The sequence below is a fragment of the Leptodactylus fuscus genome, chromosome 1, assembly GCF_031893055.1.
Source record: "Leptodactylus fuscus isolate aLepFus1 chromosome 1, aLepFus1.hap2, whole genome shotgun sequence".
Lineage (NCBI taxonomy): Eukaryota > Metazoa > Chordata > Amphibia > Anura > Leptodactylidae > Leptodactylus > Leptodactylus fuscus.
In genome coordinates, this window is record NC_134265.1 from 338,122,730 (window position 1) to 338,145,079 (window position 22,350).

Below are 22,350 nucleotides of genomic sequence, written 5' to 3' on the forward strand. Positions count from 1 at the left end.
GGAACTTGTCCATGATGGGTTTTGAATATTTAAAAAAAGAAAAAAAAGCAGTGTTGCCCCCTCCCCTTAGAGGAAAACAAGCTTTTGCATTTGACAAATCAGATGTATGTGTTATCAGTAGAGATGAGTGAACACTTTTCGGAACAGCCGTTCCGAACAGCACGCTCCCATAGAAATGAATGGAAGCGGCTGGCACGCGGGGGGTTAAGTGACCGGCCGCCGGCAAAGCGTACGTGCCCGGTGCTTCAATTCATTTCTATGGGAGCGTGCTGTTTGGATCGGCTGATTCAAACAGTGTTTGCTCATCTCTAGTTATCAGAAGCAGTACACTGATATTTTCATTTACAGGACAACTTTTCCAACCCGCCCTTCTCCGATGGTAGAGTTCCATGGCTTCTAAAGTCTCCTTCTCCTCTTTTTCTATTCTAGTGACAAGTCCAACCATGACAGCCAGTGAGAACTTCCTTCTGCCTATAGACAGACATGTGACGGCTGCAGCTGCCATCCCATGTTGATGTCGAGTGTCATCACTGGAGCAGGAAGGAAGAAGCAGCAGGGGTACCATGGAGCATTGGAACTGGAGTGGAGGTGATAACAGAAGACATCATGTTTTTTATGCCTACTTTCTAAGGGCTCGTTCACATGTGCGCCCGGTCTCCGTTCATGCAGGTTTCCTGCACAAAACTGAATGGGTTTGAAAGATGTCCAGCCGTGAGCGCTGGTGAGCGTTTTATGCTCTCCGCCGCAAAACTGTTTTTTCAAATCAGACACAGAGTCAGACATGCAGTACTCTGTGCCCGGTTTTAAAAAACCGGTTTCGCGGCGGAGAGCTTAAAACGCTCACCGGCGCACACGGCCGGAACCGGTCTGACAGCTTTCCGTCTTCTGCATGCAGAAGACGGAAAGCTCAGAAGGACTCCGGGCGCTAGTGTGAACCTAGCGTTACGTGTAACGGTTTCCTTACTTGACAATCCTGCTAACTATTCCTCTTGGTATAGCTATAATCTTCAAACAGTTAACACAACTTGGCAAATGCATGAACTGTCATCTAATCTCTGTATAAGTGGTGGTACATTTTAAAGGTTAACTTAATGTAAGTAGTCTGTTTTACCTTTGCCGTAAAAGAACAGTAGGGTCTGACTCTGAAATGACACTTGTATTGCTTCCAGCATCAGAACCAGAACTCCTATGATAAGGCCGCCTGCCAGTGGCAGACAGAGGCTTGTTCAGAGCACCAAGGACAGTTGTTGGTTTTGGCTAAGGGAGGAAGAGAGGGGAAAAAAATGTAAAAATCTCAGTGAATATTAAACATTTTTCAATTTTCTTAACATCTCAGCACAGACGTTTTTTCAGTCCTCAGAGACCCAAGGTAGAAGTCTTATAACCTCATCTAGTGTAAATTATGAAATTTTTTAATGACTAAGATAAATGGACAGTAAAGTATACATTAACAAAAAACCCCAAAACCCTTACCTTTCCTGTTAATAGATGTACCCGTGTCTCTTCAGTTATGTAGTTCTTGTCATTGCAAAAGTCCTGCAAGATACAGAATCATCTGTTAATACAAATACTGAGGATACTAAGTTTCTGCTTTTGTTTTCCTCTTTCCATAACATTTACATTTTTCCATTCATAGTGTCCTATGAGAGCTTATTTTTTTGTGGGACAAGTTAAACTTTATAAAGACACCATTTAATATTACGTGCAATGTGCTAAAGAGGTGGAGAAAAACTCAGAATGGGGATGGAACACAATCTTGCAATTTTCTTGTATTGTTTGGCCTACTTAACACGGGGTCCGTGCGAACACATTCCTTTGCGGTTTTCCACTCCGGATTAGGCCCAAATGAATGCTCGGCACTGTAGTACTCCCGGGCCACCAAAAGCCATCTTGCGCGGCCCTTCCCTCCTGGGTGGGCCCCCAAACCCCTCCTCCACATCCCCAGGCACCTCCTTGTAGTTGAAATTCTTAGAAGTATGAGTGTAATGTACAGGGTTGAAAGTTTATTACCTTATCGGGTTGCGTGAAAAATCTACTCGGTAACATGGGGTCCTTGGGTGGATCAATAAGGGTAATGGTAATTTTGCTATTAACAACACAAAGAGCCACATCGCAGACAGTATATAGTTTCTAAAAGGAGAATAAAAAAAATAAAATTATAATTATTGCATAATATAACAGAATACATCTAACTGCAATACTGAGAATTTTTTTTTACAAAGCAAATAAAAGCATAAAAAAGATCTCTTGCATGTTTACTTATCTTGTGTGTGTGTGTATATATATATATATATATATATATATATATATATACTCACCGGCCACTTTATTAGGTACACCTGTCCAACTGCTCGTTAACACTTAATTTCTAATCAGCCAATCACATGGCGGCAACTCAGTGCATTTAGGCATGTAGACATGGTCAAGACAATCTCCTGCAGGTCAAACCGAGCATCAGTATGGGGAAGAAAAGTGATTTGAGTGCCTTTGAACGTGGCATGGTTGTTGGTGCCAGAAGGGCTGGTCTGAGTATTTCAGAAACTGCTGATCTACTGGGATTTTCACGCACAACCATCTCTAGGGTTTACAGAGAATGGTCCGAAAAAGAAAAAACATCCAGTGAGCGGCAGTTCTGTGGGCGGAAATGCGTTGTTGATGCCAGAGGTCAGAGGAGAATGGCCAGACTGGTTCGAGCTGATAGAAAGGCAACAGTGACTCAAATAGCCACCCGTTACAACCAAGGTAGCCAGAAGAGCATCTCTGAACGCACAGTACGTCGAACTTTGAGGCAGATGGGCTACAGCAGCAGAAGACCACACCGGGTGCCACTCCTTTCAGCTAAGAACAGGAAACTGAGGCTACAATTTGCACAAGCTCATCGAAATTGGACAATTGAAGATTGGAAAAACGTTGCCTGGTCTGATGAGTCTCGATTTCTGCTGCGACATTCGGATGGTAGGGTCAGAATTTGGCGTCAACAACATGAAAGCATGGATCCATCCTGCCTTGTATCAACGGTTCAGGCTGGTGGTGGTGGTGTCATGGTGTGGGGAATATTTTCTTGGCACTCTTTGGGCCCCTTGGTACCAATTGAGCATCGTTGCAACGCCAAAGCCTACCTGAGTATTGTTGCTGACCATGTCCATCCCTTTATGACCACAATGTACCCAACATCTGATGGCTACTTTCAGCAGGATAATGTGCCATGTCATAAAGCTGGAATCATCTCAGACTGGTTTCTTGAACATGACAATGAGTTCACTGTACTCCAATGGCCTCCACAGTCACCAGATCTCAATCCAATAGAGTATCTTTGGGATGTGGTGGAACGGGAAATTCGCATCATGGATGTGCAGCCGACAAATCTGCGGCAACTGTGTGATGCCATCATGTCAATATGGACCAAAATCTCTGAGGAATGCTTCCAGCACCTTGTTGTATCTATGCCACGAAGAATTGAGGCAGTTCTGAAGGCAAAAGGGGGTCCAACCCGTTACTAGCATGGTGTACCTAATAAAGTGGCCGGTGAGTGTATATATATATATATATATATATATATATATATATATATATACACACACACACACATATATATATATATATATATATATATATACATACACACACACACACATTAAAATAGAACAAAGCAAAAACTAGGAAGTAGGGGAAAAAAATCCAAAGCCAACCAACCAAGTGACATTGCCTACAGATCACAGCTGTTCCTAAAAGCAGGCTATACATGTTGGCTATCAGGATCAGACTGATGTATGGACTGGACTCTTTGGGACCTACTCCCCTGTTTGCAGGAGACCTAGCTCTTCCCTGATGGCAAATGGTTGCCGACAGAGAGATTGATATCCAATACGATCCTTTTGTGATCAGGGAGATAAGCCGGCAGCAGCGTGGATACATGTGCACCCAGCCGGAGGATCCATGTGTATGGAGTGACAGCTGTCACCTGAACCAGTGTTTGGCTCACCGCTCTAATGTTTATAGCTGGCCTTAGATAACAAGTTGAAGGTAAAGACAGGATTCCTTGCCACAAACAATGAATTCAATATTATATCTGCTCTAGTTCCCCAAATATCCTCATTAATCCAGTAATAGAGATTATATAGGTGTGTGTTCATAAACATTTTGTATCCAGTTGATATGCCTTAAGTACCTAAATGGTCAGTGTACAGCAAAGCTGCTAAGCGACACAGAGAATCCTTATGACAAAACTCAGACACGTATAGTGGTATGACAAATTTCTTATGATATCTTTGTTGGTCAAAGAAGCTGTATAGAGCTAAATTGCACGAGTCTTAAGTCGGTTTTGAACACAGTGCCATATACAAAGCCATTACTCACTTCATTTGCTTTAGGATCATCAGGCGCTTGGGCATCCCGAGTCTGTTTGATGCTATCGCACATTTTCTTCATGAGCATGTGACTGTTGTTTTCATTCTTGGCCATTAAAACTTCAAGCATGAACCAAAGGCACCTGCATTGGAAAAGTATACGTTTCCAGTTAAAGCTAAAATACACTGGCAGATCTTGCAAAAATAATAAAAGGGCCACGATACCAGGTACAGTGTTGGCCAAAAGTATTGGCACCCCTGCAATTCTGTCAGATAATACTCTTTCTTCCAGAAAATGATTGCAAGCACAAACTCTTTGGTATTAATATCTTCATTTACTTTTACTTTTATTAACAACAGTATTGGCCCCCTCAGCCTAATACTTGGTAGCACAACCTTTAGACACAATAACTGCGCACAACCGCTTCCGGTAACCAGCAATGAGTTTCTTACAAGGCTCTGCTGGAATTTTAGACCATTCTTCTTTGGCAAACTGCTCCAGGTCCCCCCTGAGATGTGAAGGGGGCCTTCTCCAAACTGCCATCAGGAGATCTCTCCCCCTCCCCCACAGGTGTTCTATGGGATTCAGGGCTGGACTCATTGCTGCCACTTTACAAGTCTCCAGGGCTTTCTCTCACCACCATTTTCTAGTGCTGACCTGAAGTGTGTTTTGGGTCATTGTCCTGCTGGAAGACCCCTGACCTCTGAGGGAGACCCAGCTTTCTCACACTGGGCCCTACATTATGCTGCACAATGTGTTGGTCGTCTTCAGACTTCATAATGCCATGCACACGGTCAAGCAGTCCAGTGCCAGAGGCAGCAAAGCAACCCCAAAACATCAGGGAACCTCCGCTATGTCTGACTGTAGGGACCGTGTTCTTTTCTTTGAAGGCCTCTTATTTTTCCCTGTAAACTCTATGTTGATGCCTTTTCCTACTTTTGTCTCATCTGACCAGAGAACATTCTTCCAAAACGTTTTTGGCTTTCTCAGGTAAGTTTTGGCAAACTCCAGCCTGGCTTATGTCTCTGGGTAAGAAGTGGGGTCTTCCTGGGTCTCCTACCATACAGTCCCTTCTCATTCAGACGCTGACACTGGATAGTACGGGGTGACACTGTTGTACCCTCGGACTGCAGGGCAGCTTCAACTTGTTTGGATGTTAGTCGAGGTTCTTTATCCACCATCCACACAATCTTGCTTTCAAATCTCTCGTCAATTTTTCTGTTACGTCCACATCTAGGGAGGTTAGCCACAGTGCCATGGGCTTTACACTTCTTGATGACACTACGCACGGTAGACACAGGAACATTCAGGTCTTTGGAAATGGACTTGTAGCCTTGAGATTGCTCATGCTTCTTCACAATTTTGCTTCTCAAGTCCTCAGACAGTTCTTTGGTCTTCTTTCTTTTCTCCATGCTCAATGTGGTACACACAAGGACACAGGACAGAGGTTGAGTCAACTTTAATCAATTTTAACTGTCTGCAAGTGTGATTTAGTTATTGCCACCACCTGTTAGGTGCCTCAGGTAAGTAACGGGTGCTGTTAATTACACAAGAAGCATCACATTATCATGATTTTTCAAACAGTGCCAATACTTTTGTCCATCCCTTTTTTATTTTTGGTGTGGAATTATATCCAATTTGGCTTTTTGACAATTCTTTTTGTGGTTTTCCATTGAAGACAAATTAAATGAAGATAATAATACCAAAGAATTTGCGATTGCAATCATTGCAATCATTTTCTGGAAGAAAATGAGTATTATCTGACAGAATTGCAGGGGTGCCAATACTTTTGGCCAACACTGTACATTTTAGTAAACTCAAACTGAAAGGCCAAGAAGTTGAAAGCTTCTTGAAAACTTACTCTTTGATATCACGAAGTTGGTCAATATCCTGAGGTTTAGTAAAATCTGGATCATGTGCCAGAAGGTGAATCATGTATGGTACAACATATTCCGGCAGTAAAGACAAAAGCTTTTCTGTGGAAACCAAAAAAAAAATAAAAATCATTATGCTGTCATGATATTCAGGCGAAAGTATAACTGCTTTGTAAAGTAATAACCGAATTGTTCACCTTCAGCAAGAATATGATGTAAAAAGCTTACCATATGGAATCACGTCTCTACATTCTGCATTAGCACCTATGACTGTTTTAGGCTAATAAGGTGATTTGACATTGAGGCATAAGGGTATGTTCACACGGCGGAAAATGGATTCCACGTGTGAATATACTGTGCGGCCAGCCGCAATGGAGTGTCGATGCAGTGCACTGGCACCCCGTCGTGGCATTCTGAATGAATGGGCCTAATTGGGAGGGAGTTTCGTGCTGCGGCTGAATCAGCCATGGAATCCGCAGCAAGATGGTTCATCTCGCTTCTTTTTTCTGCTATTAGCGAACGGAAAAAAGAAGCGAGCGGCTCCCACTGAAGTCAATTTTGAGGCGGATTCCACGTCAAAATCTGCTGCCAAAAAACTCAGTGTGAGCATACCCTAACAAGGCCACGTTCACAAGTTCAGGATTGATGAAAGTTTAGTCGCCTTTGCGCCTAAGCCATCATCAAATGTGACACTTCACAAGTAAATGAGGCATGACATACTAAGATCGCACAGCAGAAGAAAAAACAAAACAAAAAACACACTTTAAACACAAAAATAAAATTACAAATTTGCAGCCTACTCATTAACCCACTGAGTGACAGTGGGACAGATCCTTGTGTAGATCTGCTGCAGAGTGCCAGCCTCCAATTTAGCAATGGACTGATTTACATAAGGGAATCCAAGCATGAACTTGCTCTTACAAGTATCTGTAACCACCTTTGTTATGTAAACTCACCATTTGCCATTGGGTTTTGTTTTATGTATTCCCTGCGTATACTTATGTTCTTGAGCAAGCATTGTCTGGCATGCGCTCTTCTTTCTTTCACAGGATCCTTGGCACAGAGGGCAAAGATAGCCATATACTCAAGCGGGAGCTGAAGCTTAACCAGAGCCTTGTGCAGCTTTTGTGCAAATATCTGTCGAACCTGATAACATTCATCCTGCAGGGAGGCAATAGGGTAACATTCAGAATCCATCTCTATTGAGTTTTTGGAGCATTTTCTGGCTCTCTAGTAAAACAATCCCTAATGTCAGAGATGTAGAAGAGTAGTTGTTAAGGGGTTAATGAATGACACACTTACATTAATAACCAGCGCACATAACTGGAACTGTTCTGGCGTAATAATCTCATGGTAACAAGGCTCCTGTGCCAACTTCATAATGGCACCACCTGCTGCCAACCTCAGTCGTGACATATCTGATTTACTGAAATAATAAAAATCAATTTCAAGGCTTAATCCGAAGGCAGTAAAAAGGAATACAAAGATTATAACCCGACACATGACACTGATCAAAATCAAGTCTTTAGCAGTCAAGTGAACGCTATTCTTGCTAAACATCTTACCTTATTCTTTTGTGTTCAGTCAGGTCTCCTTCACTGACCAACATAGCAGAGAGTAACCGTAAGGTAGAATTGGCAGACTTTGACTGATTGTTCTTCATCCCCAGCAACCAACGCACTAGTAACTTTATTGCTTGCACCTAGAAAGTAAAATTAAATGCAACATTATATACTCGCTTCTAGAAGCCTGAATAATAAGGAAGAGCTGAACAGATATCCAGGCAATTGTACATATTATTCCTCCCTATAGCATCTGGTCAGTGTGTGGCCTCAGAGTAGAAAATAACCTCACACTCAACTGGCTAACAAAGACACGAATTGTATGCAGTAAATCATCAGAGTAGTCAAGAAAGTGCCACTGGCGGCCATTTACATCTGCATACAGTTTGCTCTATGTAGATGCCACACACCAGCAAACATCAATCTAATATACATATAGATGTGTGAGGGTTATAATCATGTAATGGATGAAAAACACTGTTATCCTTAAAAGCTGAATGCTAGATAGAGTTGCTTATGCTTGAAACTGGTATAATGTTATATGATATGATGGCGCCTGTATACAGGATGGGTGCAAGAAAAACAAATGCTTGGCTTTCTGCAAAAAGACAGCGCCCCAAGGTTACCACGCAGGACCGGGAGCAGCTGGCTATATATGGAACTGCTTAAAGGGATTCTACCATTAAAACCTCTTTTTTTGTGGATAAGACGTCGGAATAGCCTTTGGAAAGGATATTCGTCTCTTACCTTTAGATGTTATCGCCGCCGCGCCGTTCCTTAGAAATACCGGTTTTTACTGGTATGTAAATTAGTTCTCTCGCAGCGAAGGGTGGCGTCCCTGCTGCTGCTTGAGAACACGATCCTGCGACTCCTCTATCTTCGGCTGGATCCTCCCCTTCTCTGTCGTCTTCCTCCTGCGTCACCGCCGACGCCTGCGCAGTTGGCTCTGCCAGTGAGACACCAGCAGAGCAGAGTACAAATGCCGGCCGGCGGCCATTTTTGGGAGGCCACTCTTGCTCTTGTAGTTTAATGCAGGAATGGCCTCCCAAAAATGGCCACCGGACGGGCATGCACACTCGGCTCTGCTGGTGTTTCACTGAGTCAACTGAGCAGGTGTCGGAGGTGACGCAGGAGGAAGACAACAGAGAAGGGGAGGATCCAGCCGAAGATAGAGGCGTCACAGGATCGTGTTCTCGAGCTGCAGCGGGGACGCCCCCATCGCATTTTCAGCGCTGAGGCCCACCCCCATTGCTGTGAGAGAACTAATTTGCACACCGGAAAAAAACGGTATTTCTAAGGAACGGCGCGGCGGAGATCACATCTAAAGGCAAGAGACAAATAGCCTCTCTAAAGGCTATTCCGACATCTTATCCACAAAAAAAGAGGTTTTAATGGTAGAATCCCTTTAAACTTTTTCTGTTTGATTGAGATGTATCATACCAATCAGAAAAGAATACGAACACTTATGTTGTTGCTATATCACTTCCTTTCTCTGCTACTATATAATCCCCGTGTTTTTAATAAAAAGTGCGTCAGCATACATTTCTTAGCTGAGAGAGGAACAAATACCAACACAGAGTGGTGCGACTTCTTTACTGCCTGGCACTCAGCCTAATTAATTAGGACGACGACAGTTACCCAGGGTTATAGGTCAAATAGTCATAAACACGGCTCTGACCTTATCAGATGTACACGACTGTGGAGACATTTCATTATGTCCATTGAGAGCATTTATGGACTTCAATAGAAATAATTTGGTTAGCCCTGAGATAAGACTGCACAGAGCAGGATCAATACTGTCCATATCGACGTTTTCTGATGAAATATTGCAGATGTACATCTATTATATATTCATGATCCCCGTCCGTTAGATTCAGTTGGCTTATTCAGCTATTTGGTGGTCATTCTGTGATACATTTCCAGACTACAAGCAACCTCTAAGTGTCTCTGCTGTGTCCTCCGAATGTGCCCATTCTCTCATGTAGTGTAGCAGGGTGACAGAATATGAACACATGTCGTAGAGTCCAGTCTGTGTACTATACTATATCATTACAACGCAGAGCTTCAGAAGTTACACTTGTACCATCACCAAATGGTCACTGAACTTTGATTCAGAAAGGATAGGTTCACTATGTTATCAACTCTCCTACAACACCACAAGTAGTTTAGAAGACACTGTGGTGGCTAGACTTCTTTTAAAGGGTTACCTTAGCAAGAACTTCTGGGGAAACTTCTTCATCAGGTGACCAGAGTTTTCCATTCTTATCACCATTGGTCTACAAATGGAAGAAAATAAAATATTAGCTATAAAATCATTAAAGGCATCAATAACACAAAGTAAGTGTATGCTGTGAGAGGTCTTACCCGGTCATTCATAAGCAAATCTTTCACAATAAAGTTTGCCACAACTGATTTCATAGGTGAAGCGAATTGATCTGGTGCCAACATAGAAATGTGACCCAGAGAGACCAGAGGGGTTACTAACTGTTCTGGAACGTCTGCATTGAGACTTCGGCTGAGAGGCTGAAACAACAACAGAGTATACGTTTACCAAGGTGAAGTTACTGACAACATAAGAAAATAATTTGTACCTGCACAGTAGTAACACAATAACTGAGATTTAGTGGGGTTCCCTCAGAGGCGATCAACTTATTTCCCCAAGTCCCTGTCCAACACCTTGACAAATATCAAATTTTGCTGGGAAGTCACATAGCAACCACTACAAGGGATAGCAGTACTGAATAGCCTTGCTATAAATGTATGTCCATCCTTACAATGCAAGGATAGTCTGACACAATGAGAACTGCTCACAAAGGGACTCGTGAGCAGGTGATCCCCTCCTATGACCTCAATATGCACCAAAAGGGCATAGGAGAAAAATAACTATGTATACGGCACAGGGTGCTGCTGCTGATTACTCGTCTCACTGGGGGAGAGGAGAGCTCGCTAGAAGCTCATTAGCATATGAATAAAAACAGACTTATTCAAAAACTACTGAGGCAATTTACATACAAAAGCTACGTGTGGAATAGCCTTTCTAATGGCAATGCAAGGATGTACTTAGTTAAAAGATAAGATAATCCTTAAATATAATCCTAAAAATGACTTTTTCCAATAATAGAGCCCCTTTAAAGTTACATGTACATAAAAAGTCACTGAAAATATATATGGTGTAATTTCAAATTTAAACAAGTACGTTGTCCATGAATAAACTTAGAAAACAAATTTTGAGTATTGCTTAAAATAAACTAACATGGAAGCAGAACATTTCACAGAATTAACATTACAATACCACTGATGGCACTTAGAAACATAAAAAAGGAGAGGAGCCCCCTTTGGAGGTCTTTTTTCTCCACTGGTTTCAGTATAAAAACGATGGAAGCCCAACAGACACCATTATAGTCTATGGGGTCCACAGGTGCTATTTCAGCGGACGGGCTCTCCCCTGGTGGACCCAAATGTCGGAGAACCCAGCACAAGTGTGCCCTAGTCTAACAGACAGGTGGCAGTTTTTCACCAACAAGCAATAATGCGGTCCATCAAATTTTATCAGTGGCAATCCGACTGAGCACTGATCAGTTGTTTCTACAAGCACTACAGTCTCCTCTATGCTAACATTGATTAAAGACCTATCTGCATTAGCAAATGCTGCTCTTTTCATAGCAATGCCACAAAGCATTGCAGCACTGTCTCATGCTTACATACATAAAATAAACACACGCAGGTGAGGCTATGTTCCCATTGCTGTGTTTCGGATCACCCATAGCATCAGAGCGTTGAACTGAAACCTTGACCTAATGACGGATGCAGACAGGGCACCTTCTGTTTGTGTCCATCACATTAATGTTAAAAAACAAAGATGGAAACTTTCTTCTGTCAACTTTATCTTCTATTAGAGAAAGTTAAACCTGGCGGAAGAAAACTTCTATGTGTTTTAACATTAGTGAGAATGATGAAGGATACAATATCTGCATTTGTCATTCTATCAACATTTCAGTCCACTGTTCTGATCCTATAATGGACTGACAGCAGTGTGAACTTAGCCCGATTCTTGCACAACTTTATTTTTACAAATAATTACTTTAAAAAAAATATATGTTACCTCAAAGATCTGAGCCAATTGCACTTCTTTATTAGAGAATATAGCATGGATGCAGTGTACAGCCTGCTTTGCTTGATGAGGTGTGCCCCTCTTGGCCTTCTGATGCAAAATTGGAATAAGCGCCCTATTAAATTACAGATTTAGCAAATGCATTAAAATTGGTAAGTAAAAAGACTCAACAATTAGACTGACAAATCAGAGGACAGATTTTAGACATTCTGCAACATAAAAATCAACTATGCAAACCAGTAAACTCTACACTGCATTTTGCTGCAAATTTGTTGAGCAATATTAAATTGTGTTTTACATGAAACTTTAAGAACACACACCAAGGGTTAAAACAAAACAAACCCAAACCTGTCTGCCTATGCTGAAATTTGATTGCTTGTTCTCATGTTTCCAGGCTTTATAGGCAGCTTCTAACTTGGTAATAATATTTGATTTATCACTAGAGAAGGGTTCGGTGAATGTGCATATGAGACTGGTGGGCTCGGTACCTCAAACAAGGTTAAGAACCACTGCTATAAGCTAAATAAAAATAGAAGTCAAATTCTCAGATTCACCATATTTCAAAGCTCATATATTAAACAATACATATTAAAAGCGTACAGCAAGACAGAGACCGCTTTGGGATAGATGCATATACTTACGATCTTATCTGTGGCAAATCTGTTTCTATTCTATGCCCTGTGTTGCGAAATATCTGGATTGCTGCCTCTGCTACTTTATCATCGTCCATACGAAGGCACTGGAGGAAAGACTCGTAGGTCTCTGCTGAGTGGAATGCAGTCGGATGGGTAAAGGACAGAACCTAAAAATTGGTATACAAATGAATGGCTTTTATTAGAGAAAGTATCTAATGTTACTGCGTAGAGAAGATTAAAGACTCGTTACGTTTACTAGGAGTGACAGTAGCTACTATTCTACCAGTACAAAAGGCATACAAAGCTAATAAAGGCAATAGAATTGAACAAATTATTGCCCATCTATTCTTCCACACATAAGAAATTGTCTGATGAAGGTTTCAGCTGATGTCATGTTCAAAAGTAACATTTTCCCAATTTGATACTAGAATTGCAAATTACCTTTAGAAGCTCCAATCCCGCTCTGATCGCAGAATCGGGACTCACACCCTCCTCTTCATCATCTGCAGTACCTTCAATGGACTTGTTCATCAGCTTTACCAATGCACTGCAATGTAAAAATGGAAGTAGAATATTATCAGCAAACTAATGTGATTATTAGAGGTTATTATGACTAATGACTTCTGGTAACTTCTGACTATATCACTGTGCAGAGACATGTTTTCTCGAATGCATTACAATGGCGTGACAAACACGATGTTGTGTAAATAACTAAATTGCAGTCGACTGCCAAGGAGGGCCTGGACTAGCTACGGTTTCATATTGCACATACAAGTGCAGAGAGGTAAGTGGTAATGCATGTGTGATGGCTGCAAAGGTGTTCTAGCACCCTCTGGTTTTATTCCCATAGGACAAAAGTTAAAATTAAAAAAATAAATCTCTATCTATAAAAAAAATGCTCCAAATGTAGATCTGTTCGAGAGCTCACCCTTTACATTGCAAAAGGTGAAATCCATGGTAAAAATCAACACCCTCTAAGTGACATATAAAACAGGTTTAGAACAAGCACAAGTAAAATTTCCAGACGTATTCTGTGCATATCTTTTGTGCACTGTGTGAAGAGATTTCTTAGCATTTCGTCCACTGTGCTGTTACTAAAAATGCTTAGTCCCATACCCGTCACAGACTAATGCCTTCATCTCAATTACAATCTAAGACAGGTGAGCTTTCAGGGCCAGTTCCAACACAGCGGAGACATCTGTATAATTGTGCAAACATGTGAGGCTGCCACTACGTAGAAACTGACCCTCAATACAGACCTTTACAAAATCCCAGCAAATCTAAACCAGCAGGTCCTTCTGTGCAGATGTAAGTTTTAGCAGTTTTGGCCTGTTAGGTTGTACAACAGAACAACCTCCTCTGCCAGCATTATTGGGCTATAACAAATAATAAGAATAACGTTATACATTCTAGACATACCTGATCGCTTCTGAATCTATATGCACAGGAGCTATTCTTTCCAGTAAGAATTTTACCATTTCCAAAAATGGATTTGTTGGTTGCTTAGGGTTAGCAAGTTTCCGGGCAATTTCTCTCTAAGTATAAAAAGATACAAATGGTAAGTTCTTGTATCACTGCAGAAGTAACATTTTACAGAAATAAAGATACTAATTGAAGACAAAAATGCAAGAAAAAAAAATAAAATAGTGAGTATATTTACGCTGGGTTCACACCAGCGTCTGGACTCCGTGCAGAAGACGGAAACCTGTCACGCCAAGTCCGGCCATGAGCGCCGGTGAGCGTTTTATGCTCTCTGCGGCGAAACCAGTTTTTTTTTGTTTTTTTTTTAAAACCGGACACAAAATACTGCATGTCCGACTCTGTGTCCAGTTAAAAAAAAAAAAAAAAAAAAAAAAAAACAGCTTTGCCACGGAGAGCATAAAATGCTCACAGCCGGACATTGAAAGATGCCGGCAGGTTTCCGTGCGGGAAACGGAAACCTGCAGAACGGAGTCCCGGGTGCAGATGTGAACGAGCCCATATATATATATATATATATATATATATATACACTCACCGGCCACTTTATTAGGTACACCTGTCCAACTGCTCGTTAACACTTAATTTCTAATCAGCCAATCACATGGCGGCAACTCAGTGCATTTAGGCATGTAGACATGGTCAAGACAATCTCCTGCAGTTCAAACCGAGCATCAGTATGGGGAAGAAAGGTGATTTGAGTGCCTTTGAACGTGGCATGGTTGTTGGTGCCAGAAGGGCTGGTCTGAGTATTTCAGAAACTGCTGATCTACTGGGATTTTCACGCACAACCATCTCTAGGGTTTACAGAGAATGGTCCGAAAAAGAAAAAACATCCAGTGAGCGGCAGTTCTGTGGGCGGAAAACCCTGCATGCAGGGTTCCTCTGTCCGCTTGAGAAGTTGGACATCTTCTCTTGCGGACAGGGAAGGAGGGGCACGGAGTGCAAAAGAACGCACCCGATGTCCATTCAAGTGAATGACAGGTGTCACGGACACATCTAGTGTCCGCTCCTAGTGTCCGTGACAGATTTTGAGCGGACACTAGGAGCGGACACTACATGTCGGACACCGACGGTAGTGTGAACGCTCCCTTACTAGCATGGTGTACCTAATAAAGTGGCCGGTGAGTGTATATATTGGACGCAGCTGTGAGCAACAGAATAGTCTGGAGGGGGGGGAGGGGTGTGGTGAAGGTATGCATGTGGTGGAGCCATTAACCTTGACATATATCATTTAGGCCAGAAATCTGGTATAAACGATGCAGAAGAACATACACCAGCTTTGGACTTATGAAGATTGTCACTAGTGAATCTGCTGTGTATTTTACATTGGTCTTGACGTCCACAGTACCAGTGGTAGGCGCTCTTACTTCATGATGAAGATTTGCCTCATTATGAACTAGGCGCTTCCCCTTGCACCTAGTTACAAACCTATGGCAGCTCCAGGGCTGCTGCAGATTGTAACACAAGTTACACCAATTTTGTGATAATGACTATGAAACAGGTGAAAGCTCTGCCCCCTTTTGGAAAATTCGAGAGAAAAACACAATCTTCAACTATTTTAGTAGCAAGTGGAGTTAAATACTCTCAAATCACTTTTTTTTTTTATAACTATTTTGCACCACTTTTTTGGTGATAGGGGATTTGATTAATAGATCACAATGTCTTTTTTCACTGTGTTTATGCAATATATGGTCTTAGCTCAGGACCACTTACTGGCAAAAATAAATGAATGAATGAATAAATAAAAAAAACCTCTTACCACACAGACATCTGCCTGTTTACATGAGCACGTTGGGCTTATAAGCAACTCAAGCTGAGACCGCAGCTTCTCGTCATCACCCAAAACCTGATTGAACTTTTTGACAAAATCTTGTGCTTTTCCAGGATCAGGTAAATTTTCTATGAAATGGAAATAAAAATGATTATGCAATCTAAACTTCAAGACAAAAAGTTTCTTCCATTTTACTAGTACAGTCAAGGGCCACATACACACACACACACACACACACAGATCTTTTACATGGAATAAAACCCTACCAAAGTTACCGTTTCAAGCCATTTTATTTCTATTTGGTGTATTAAAAGTAAATCTAAAATGTTAAAAAATACCCCCCCTTACCCCCTCCAAAACATCTTTATTTTTTTTTTTTTTTTGCAAGAATTACTTACTTGCTATTGTCATTAATTTGGAGAACATTGCTGCGTTGTTTGCTTCTGACTGTAAACCGAGAAAAGAAGACAACAGGCATGAAGTACAACCATCACTGAAAATGGGGTTAATATACCGGCCATATAAACCAAACAGACAATAGAAACAGGGATTAAGTTCTCGCGTACACAAACGTGTGCACTGTCAGTGTGCTAGCTGTGTTTTTCCATTCATTTCTATAACGCCATCCAGGCCCACTGACACTTAGACGGTTGTGTGCATATCGCCTTAAGTAGAGGATTTTAGATTGGCTTCTGACAATGTTCGAGGGGCTTGCTCTAAGGCAGTGGTCCCCAACCTTTTTTCCACCAGGGACCAGTTTCAGCAAGACAATTTTTCTATGGCCCGGTGGGGGCTTGGGTTGGGGCAGGGAAGGGGGTGTGGTTGGGGGCAGGGTTAAGCATGGGGTTGTAGATTAGAATCATTTACATTTGAAAACACAAGAGAAAGTTTGGTAGGCGAGTGAGGGGTGGAGCCAAGACCCGCTGTATGTCCTGCATAGTACTAGAATCCCGGACATACAGCGGGTCTCGGCTCAACCCCGCACTTTGCTCACCTTATCCCGATGAGCAACAACCAAGCATCAGTGTTGTGGAGCCCGGCGGGTCTGCAGCGGAGCTCTGAGCACGGCCCTCCGCTCTCCTTGTTATCCCACTTGTGACAGGCAGCGCGCTCAGGAGAGGTGAGTGGCTGTCAGCCACTGGTCCCGGAAGACAGAACGGCAGAACGCAGCTGCAGTGGAGCTCTGAGTATAGCCCTATGCTGTGGCCGTGGTTTGCCGTACTGTCACTGAATGTCAGTGTTGTGGAGCCGGTGAGTGCCTGGGGCTGAGCCGGGACCCGTCATTTGTCTGAGATACTATACTGGACAAATCCCGGGTCCTGGCTCAACCCCGGGCACTCGCCGACTCCACAGCAGCTGCTGACTATTCGCCGCTGGTATGCGGACCAGTGCAACATGCCCCGCGGCCCGGTACTGGTCCGCAGCCCGGCGGTTGGGGACCCCTGCTCTAAGGCACAAAAGAGGATTTCTCTTCCATGACACCGTAAGAGACCTTAGTAACAGAGAGATGATAAACTTACTGCTGGCTGCTTGTGTAAATCTAATAACTCCCGGACGTGACTTCGTAACATATTCTGACATTTCCACATTTCATTCAGTGCCCTGCGTATTAAACAGACCAACAACATAAGGAACACAAAGGCAGATGAAATCTTGAGAAATAGGTCGAGTAAAGGTCTTGCAAAATAACTTCTGCTATAAAGACTCCAACATGTTTTAGCTTAAACTGAAGACACTGAATACCAGCACTGCCAGTATCTTACCTAATATTACATAATATAGATAAATCAAGGCATGGACACAAGTGCCAAGTAACATTAAGAACCAATGAATTTATTATTGTGAAAGAAGTCACTGACATACATGGTGGGGGGTGGGAACATATTAAAAGTGGTGTGAGAGTCATAAAATCGCTGGCCAGTGTACGTTCTATGTCTATGTTCTACCTTAAAGTCTAAGGCTAGGTTCACACTGGCGCTGGGCCTATTCACTAAAACAGTGGTTATCCGCAGACCTCATAGACTATAATAGGGTCTGTCAGGTTTTCACTGTTTTTATACGGAAACCAGCAGGAAGAAATGTCCTCCGTGCAGCGGAGTCTGACACAGATGTGAACCTAGCCTAGTCTTCTAGTGCACACGCCACTATGTGACATGGTATATACTTACTTCACAGCATTAGGATCCAGGCTAGCATACAAATAATAGAGACATTTCATTCTTTCCTCAGTTTCAAGGTTGTGTGGGACAAGATACTGGGCAAAGATTTTCTCTACAAGTAACCTGGCAGGAAGAAAAAATGTATAGAGGTGACCAACGACTGACATTTTCAGTACTAGAAGTTATAAAGCAAAATTGCAAACAGATCTGTCAAAGTATAAAAAAAAAAAAAAAAAAAAAAAATAATAATAATAATAATAATAATAATAATAATAATAATAATAATAATAATAATAATAATAATAAATCTTGAAATCCTCACTTGTCATCAATGCTGTTTTGGTAATATATATGTAATAGTTTATCCTTTATCCAGCTCACTTTCTCAGCCGCCTCCTTTCCAGCTTCGGCGTGCAGACAATACTTCTTGTATAGCTGAGCGAGACCCATCATGGCTTCCTTCCTGACTCTCCACTATAAGGACAGAGGCAATAAACGCTTTGTAATTAATTCTGGACAAATATGAAATGTACAGTGATCAAAGGGGTGAAAGGTGTTGGTTTTTTTTTTTTTTTTTTTTTTTTTTTTTTTTTTAGATAGGAGGTTGTTACCTACTGGATTACTTCAGCAGGTAGCAATCGATATTCATTTACCCTTCCCTGGTCTTGCCCACAGCCTCCCCCACTTCGCTTTCAGGGGACACCGCACATTACACTCAACAACGTGCAGACGTGGCAGTCTGATTAATTTCAGTGTTGTGACATCCAGAGTCTGGAGCCAAAGACGAGGAGACCCTGAGCAGGAGTGGGGATTACTATCTACTGAGGGCACTAGGCATTATACCAAGCAGGGAGGACAGCAATATATGGTGTGTGTGTGTGTTGGGGGCAGGAAAGGGGCTTTTAAGCAATGTGGGGTGACGGGGGCCAGTCAAAAGTTTGCTATGGGGCCAGGTCTTTTCTAGTTATGCCCCTAAGTGATCGGCACAGATCAAAGTAGTGTAACAAAAAAAAGTGTGGCGGTATGCAGAACCACAAACATCTGCTTCTTTCTTACCCTCTTGTCCAATGTCCTCTCACGTACAAAGCCAAGCAGCTGATCATTTACAAGAGAAAGATCCTTTTTCCCAGCTGTAATAATCGTCACAATGACATCATGTCGAATTGCTTCCTCGGGATCATGTGATCTCACCTTCAGAAACTCTGCAAAAAGGTTTTATGCTTTGCATCATCAATGCACATAAACAGTAGGACACGTAACAAGATACATATGTATATACATAAAACACACGCATATTAAAAGCTACTTTACAGTCCTTGACATACCCATGTTAAATGCAACTTATGCTAGGTGCACACCAGTGCCTTGGTTTCCTTTTTTCAGATCTGCTTGGGGACCCACTTAAAAAGGGGTGACCCGCGGACCCCATGGCCAATAACGGAGTCCACCGAGTTCCCGCCCAAAAAATGCAAAGAGAAAAGTCTTGCTTGAAGGAATGCTCTCCTTATTTTTCAAGCGGATTTGGCGACAGAAACCCTGAATGTGAAGCAGGTGCAGGAGTGAATCTAGACTTATTACTGTTTATTTTATCCATGGCGCTGTATGTATGAAAGGAGCGGCTCTGTCTTTGGCAGACAGTGTGTCCATGTACGACAGGGATGACTGTTCACTTGTACTGCAGTACCTCAATTTCCCTTTAGAGGTCAGTGTGTGTGTGTGTAAATCCAGTAGGTTCTTATGTTTATGGATATTTCCAGGGATTCTCAGATCAGCTGATCAGAACCCCCCATCATGTTACACATACAAAACAGGCAGATCTATTCCAGAGGACATCTACTTATTCATACAGTAGTGACTTACCTGTGAGATCTTTAGCCAGGTCAGGATGGTTCATTAAACAGTGGCTGGCAAATTTTACACTTTCCAGTCTTACAGGAACATGAATATCATTAAAGCTAAAAATAAATAAAAAATGTTAGTATAATAATAAATAATATCATCAAAACAAAGTACATTGGCTATGCCACGAACCTCCCCTACAATAGCATATACCGTATATACTCGAGTATAAGCCGACCCGAATATAAGCCGAGGCCCCTAATTTTTACACAAAAATCTGGGAAAACTTATTGACTCGAGTACAAGCAGAGGGGGGGATCCACCATTGCAGATAAAGTCTGGTCATGTGCATTGCAGCTTAGTAACTCCATGGGGATCATAGTAATAGCAGTTAACCCCATCATGTCCCTCACATTAACCCCGTGTGCCTCACATAAGAGTTACTGATATGTGGGACATATGGAGGTAATAATTAGATATCTTCATAATTAAGGTTCTTCATTAGTCCCCTCATGTGTCTCACCTATTAGTAACCCTTATATGGGGCACACAGGGGTTAATAGGAGGGACATGATGGGGTAACTGTTATTAATGTGAGGCACATGGAGTTACTGAAACTAAATGAATAACCCCAAATGCCTGACATTACTAGGCCGAGTAACTAAAGGAAGGTCCCTGTGTGTCACGTTACTGGAGCTTCCTCTCCTCCATACAACAGACATCTTCCATTAGACACAATGAATCCCGGCCACTCATCTGCAGGGGAGATGCTAAATCCTAGTGTGCTAAAGGACCTCTGATGACGCCATGACCATGTGATCGCACTCTGGTGTGGGCGGAGCTACTAGGATTTAGACTCCACCTTATCTGCAGATGTTACATACCAGTGGCTACAGGACCTTTGATGACATCACAGTCACGTGACCTCATGACAAGCCAATCACAGAGCAGTAGCACTAAAGGACCTCCCCCTTCCAGTTTTCTGTGCTCCGTGGACCCTGACTCGTGTATAAGCCGAGGAGAGCTTTATCAGCATGAAACATGTGCTGGAAAAGTCGGCTTATACTCGAGTATATACGGTAAGTGGTCTAGAAGCCAATTTGGTGTAAGCCTCCCTTTATTAGTCACATTAAAATCGCAAAAACCCTCCTGAAAATGTCATATATTTTTTTTGGCAGATTTTGAATTTATGGATTGAAACAAATATTCTGGTACATAATTCCGGTACTTTATGTGCACTTTAATCCTTTAACAGTCTAACACATTTTAGCATTAAACCAGTCACATTTTACCCTTCTCTGCTTTCGTAAAGCTACACAAATAAAATGTAAGACCTTATGTGACCTTGTATTTTGTGGCGTACATAAGACTTTTGAGTAAACATCAATTCTACCATCAATTTTAAGGCTTACAGAGCTTATCATAGAATAAATAATGTGCTAATTTTATTTTAGGAGTTGTTACTGATGTGATGACAATTTTTTAAATGTTTTTTTTTTTTTTTTTTTTTGGGGGGGGGGCGGCAGTCCATTAACCCTTTCACTGCCGAGGGTCTCAGGAAATCTTGCACCTCCAGTAGTCAGAGCAATTTTCACAGTTTTGAGATGGACAAATCAAACCTAAATTGCAACATTAAAAAAAGCATCCAACCCCCCCATACCTATATATTTTCTTAACGTAGACACCTGCAGCATTGTCAGAATGCCACTTGGTGCTGTATATGAACAGGCACCTTCATGCAATTTTGATTTGACCTTTTCGCTGCCAAGGGTCTCTGGAAATTTTGCACCTCCAGCAGCCAGAACAATTTTCAGTTTTGACATGTCTGAATAAAACGCATATTACTAAATTAAATGTTTGTCAAAGACCCCCATACCAATATATTTTCTGAAAGCAGGGAGCCAGGGGAATATCGTTTGAACAGTTCTATCTTGGAATGCTACATTATACTTGTATACATTTTTCTAAAAAATAAAAAAAATCCAAAATTCCAAATTTCTGACCTAAACTCTACCACATGCAGGGATATACTGACATAATTTCTTTAGTATACTAAAGTCTAAGGTGCCTTTAATTCATCAATACTACATATATGTGACTAAACTCCCTTTAAGACCCTAAAAAGTGCACCTCAAAATCTTGATTTTGGCCTTAAATGTGAAAAAAATAGTAGCATGAATAAACATGCCATAGACATTACAATCAATGACTAAACCGCCAAAAACTATATATTTCCAAACAGCAGACACCCTGACGATCATAAAAATACCATGTAGCTGCTTATACTCACAGACACCTTCATGCAACTTTTTATCAAACATTGATTTTTTTGCACAAATTACACAAAAGTTCAGCTAAATCTATGAGACAGTTTGAACTATATTCATCTAATACTTCCTAAAACTAAAAGGCCAGGGTGTGAGGAGTTTATACATACCACATGTGTATACACCCGGACACTATTTATGTTCTCAAAACTGCAAAAATCACAAACACCCAAAATCTGCTTTTTGTCTTCAAATTTGAAAGTAGTAGTGACAGGCATAAAACATGCCACACACACACCAGAA

At 41.8% G+C, this 22,350-nt stretch overlaps 1 protein-coding gene across 1 annotated transcript in view; it reads right to left on the reverse strand.

Annotated features, from left to right (window-relative positions):
* PDS5A (PDS5 cohesin associated factor A) overlaps nt 1-22,350 on the reverse strand; it is a 63,105-nt gene that overhangs the window by 7,864 nt on the left and 32,891 nt on the right. The window contains exons 10-30 of the mRNA XM_075261386.1: nt 19,802-19,896; nt 18,998-19,143; nt 18,264-18,415; nt 17,951-18,064; nt 17,303-17,384; nt 16,181-16,229; nt 15,771-15,910; nt 13,949-14,064; nt 12,971-13,076; nt 12,536-12,696; nt 11,886-12,009; nt 10,148-10,306; nt 9,991-10,059; nt 7,787-7,923; nt 7,524-7,647; nt 7,178-7,382; nt 6,209-6,323; nt 4,357-4,489; nt 2,011-2,130; nt 1,474-1,536; nt 1,112-1,257 (exon numbers count right to left, since the gene is read on the reverse strand). Coding sequence (XP_075117487.1) covers nt 1,112-1,257; nt 1,474-1,536; nt 2,011-2,130; nt 4,357-4,489; nt 6,209-6,323; nt 7,178-7,382; nt 7,524-7,647; nt 7,787-7,923; nt 9,991-10,059; nt 10,148-10,306; nt 11,886-12,009; nt 12,536-12,696; nt 12,971-13,076; nt 13,949-14,064; nt 15,771-15,910; nt 16,181-16,229; nt 17,303-17,384; nt 17,951-18,064; nt 18,264-18,415; nt 18,998-19,143; nt 19,802-19,896 — 2,556 coding nt within the window. The remainder of the gene's footprint in view (nt 1-1,111; nt 1,258-1,473; nt 1,537-2,010; nt 2,131-4,356; nt 4,490-6,208; nt 6,324-7,177; nt 7,383-7,523; nt 7,648-7,786; nt 7,924-9,990; nt 10,060-10,147; nt 10,307-11,885; nt 12,010-12,535; nt 12,697-12,970; nt 13,077-13,948; nt 14,065-15,770; nt 15,911-16,180; nt 16,230-17,302; nt 17,385-17,950; nt 18,065-18,263; nt 18,416-18,997; nt 19,144-19,801; nt 19,897-22,350) is intronic.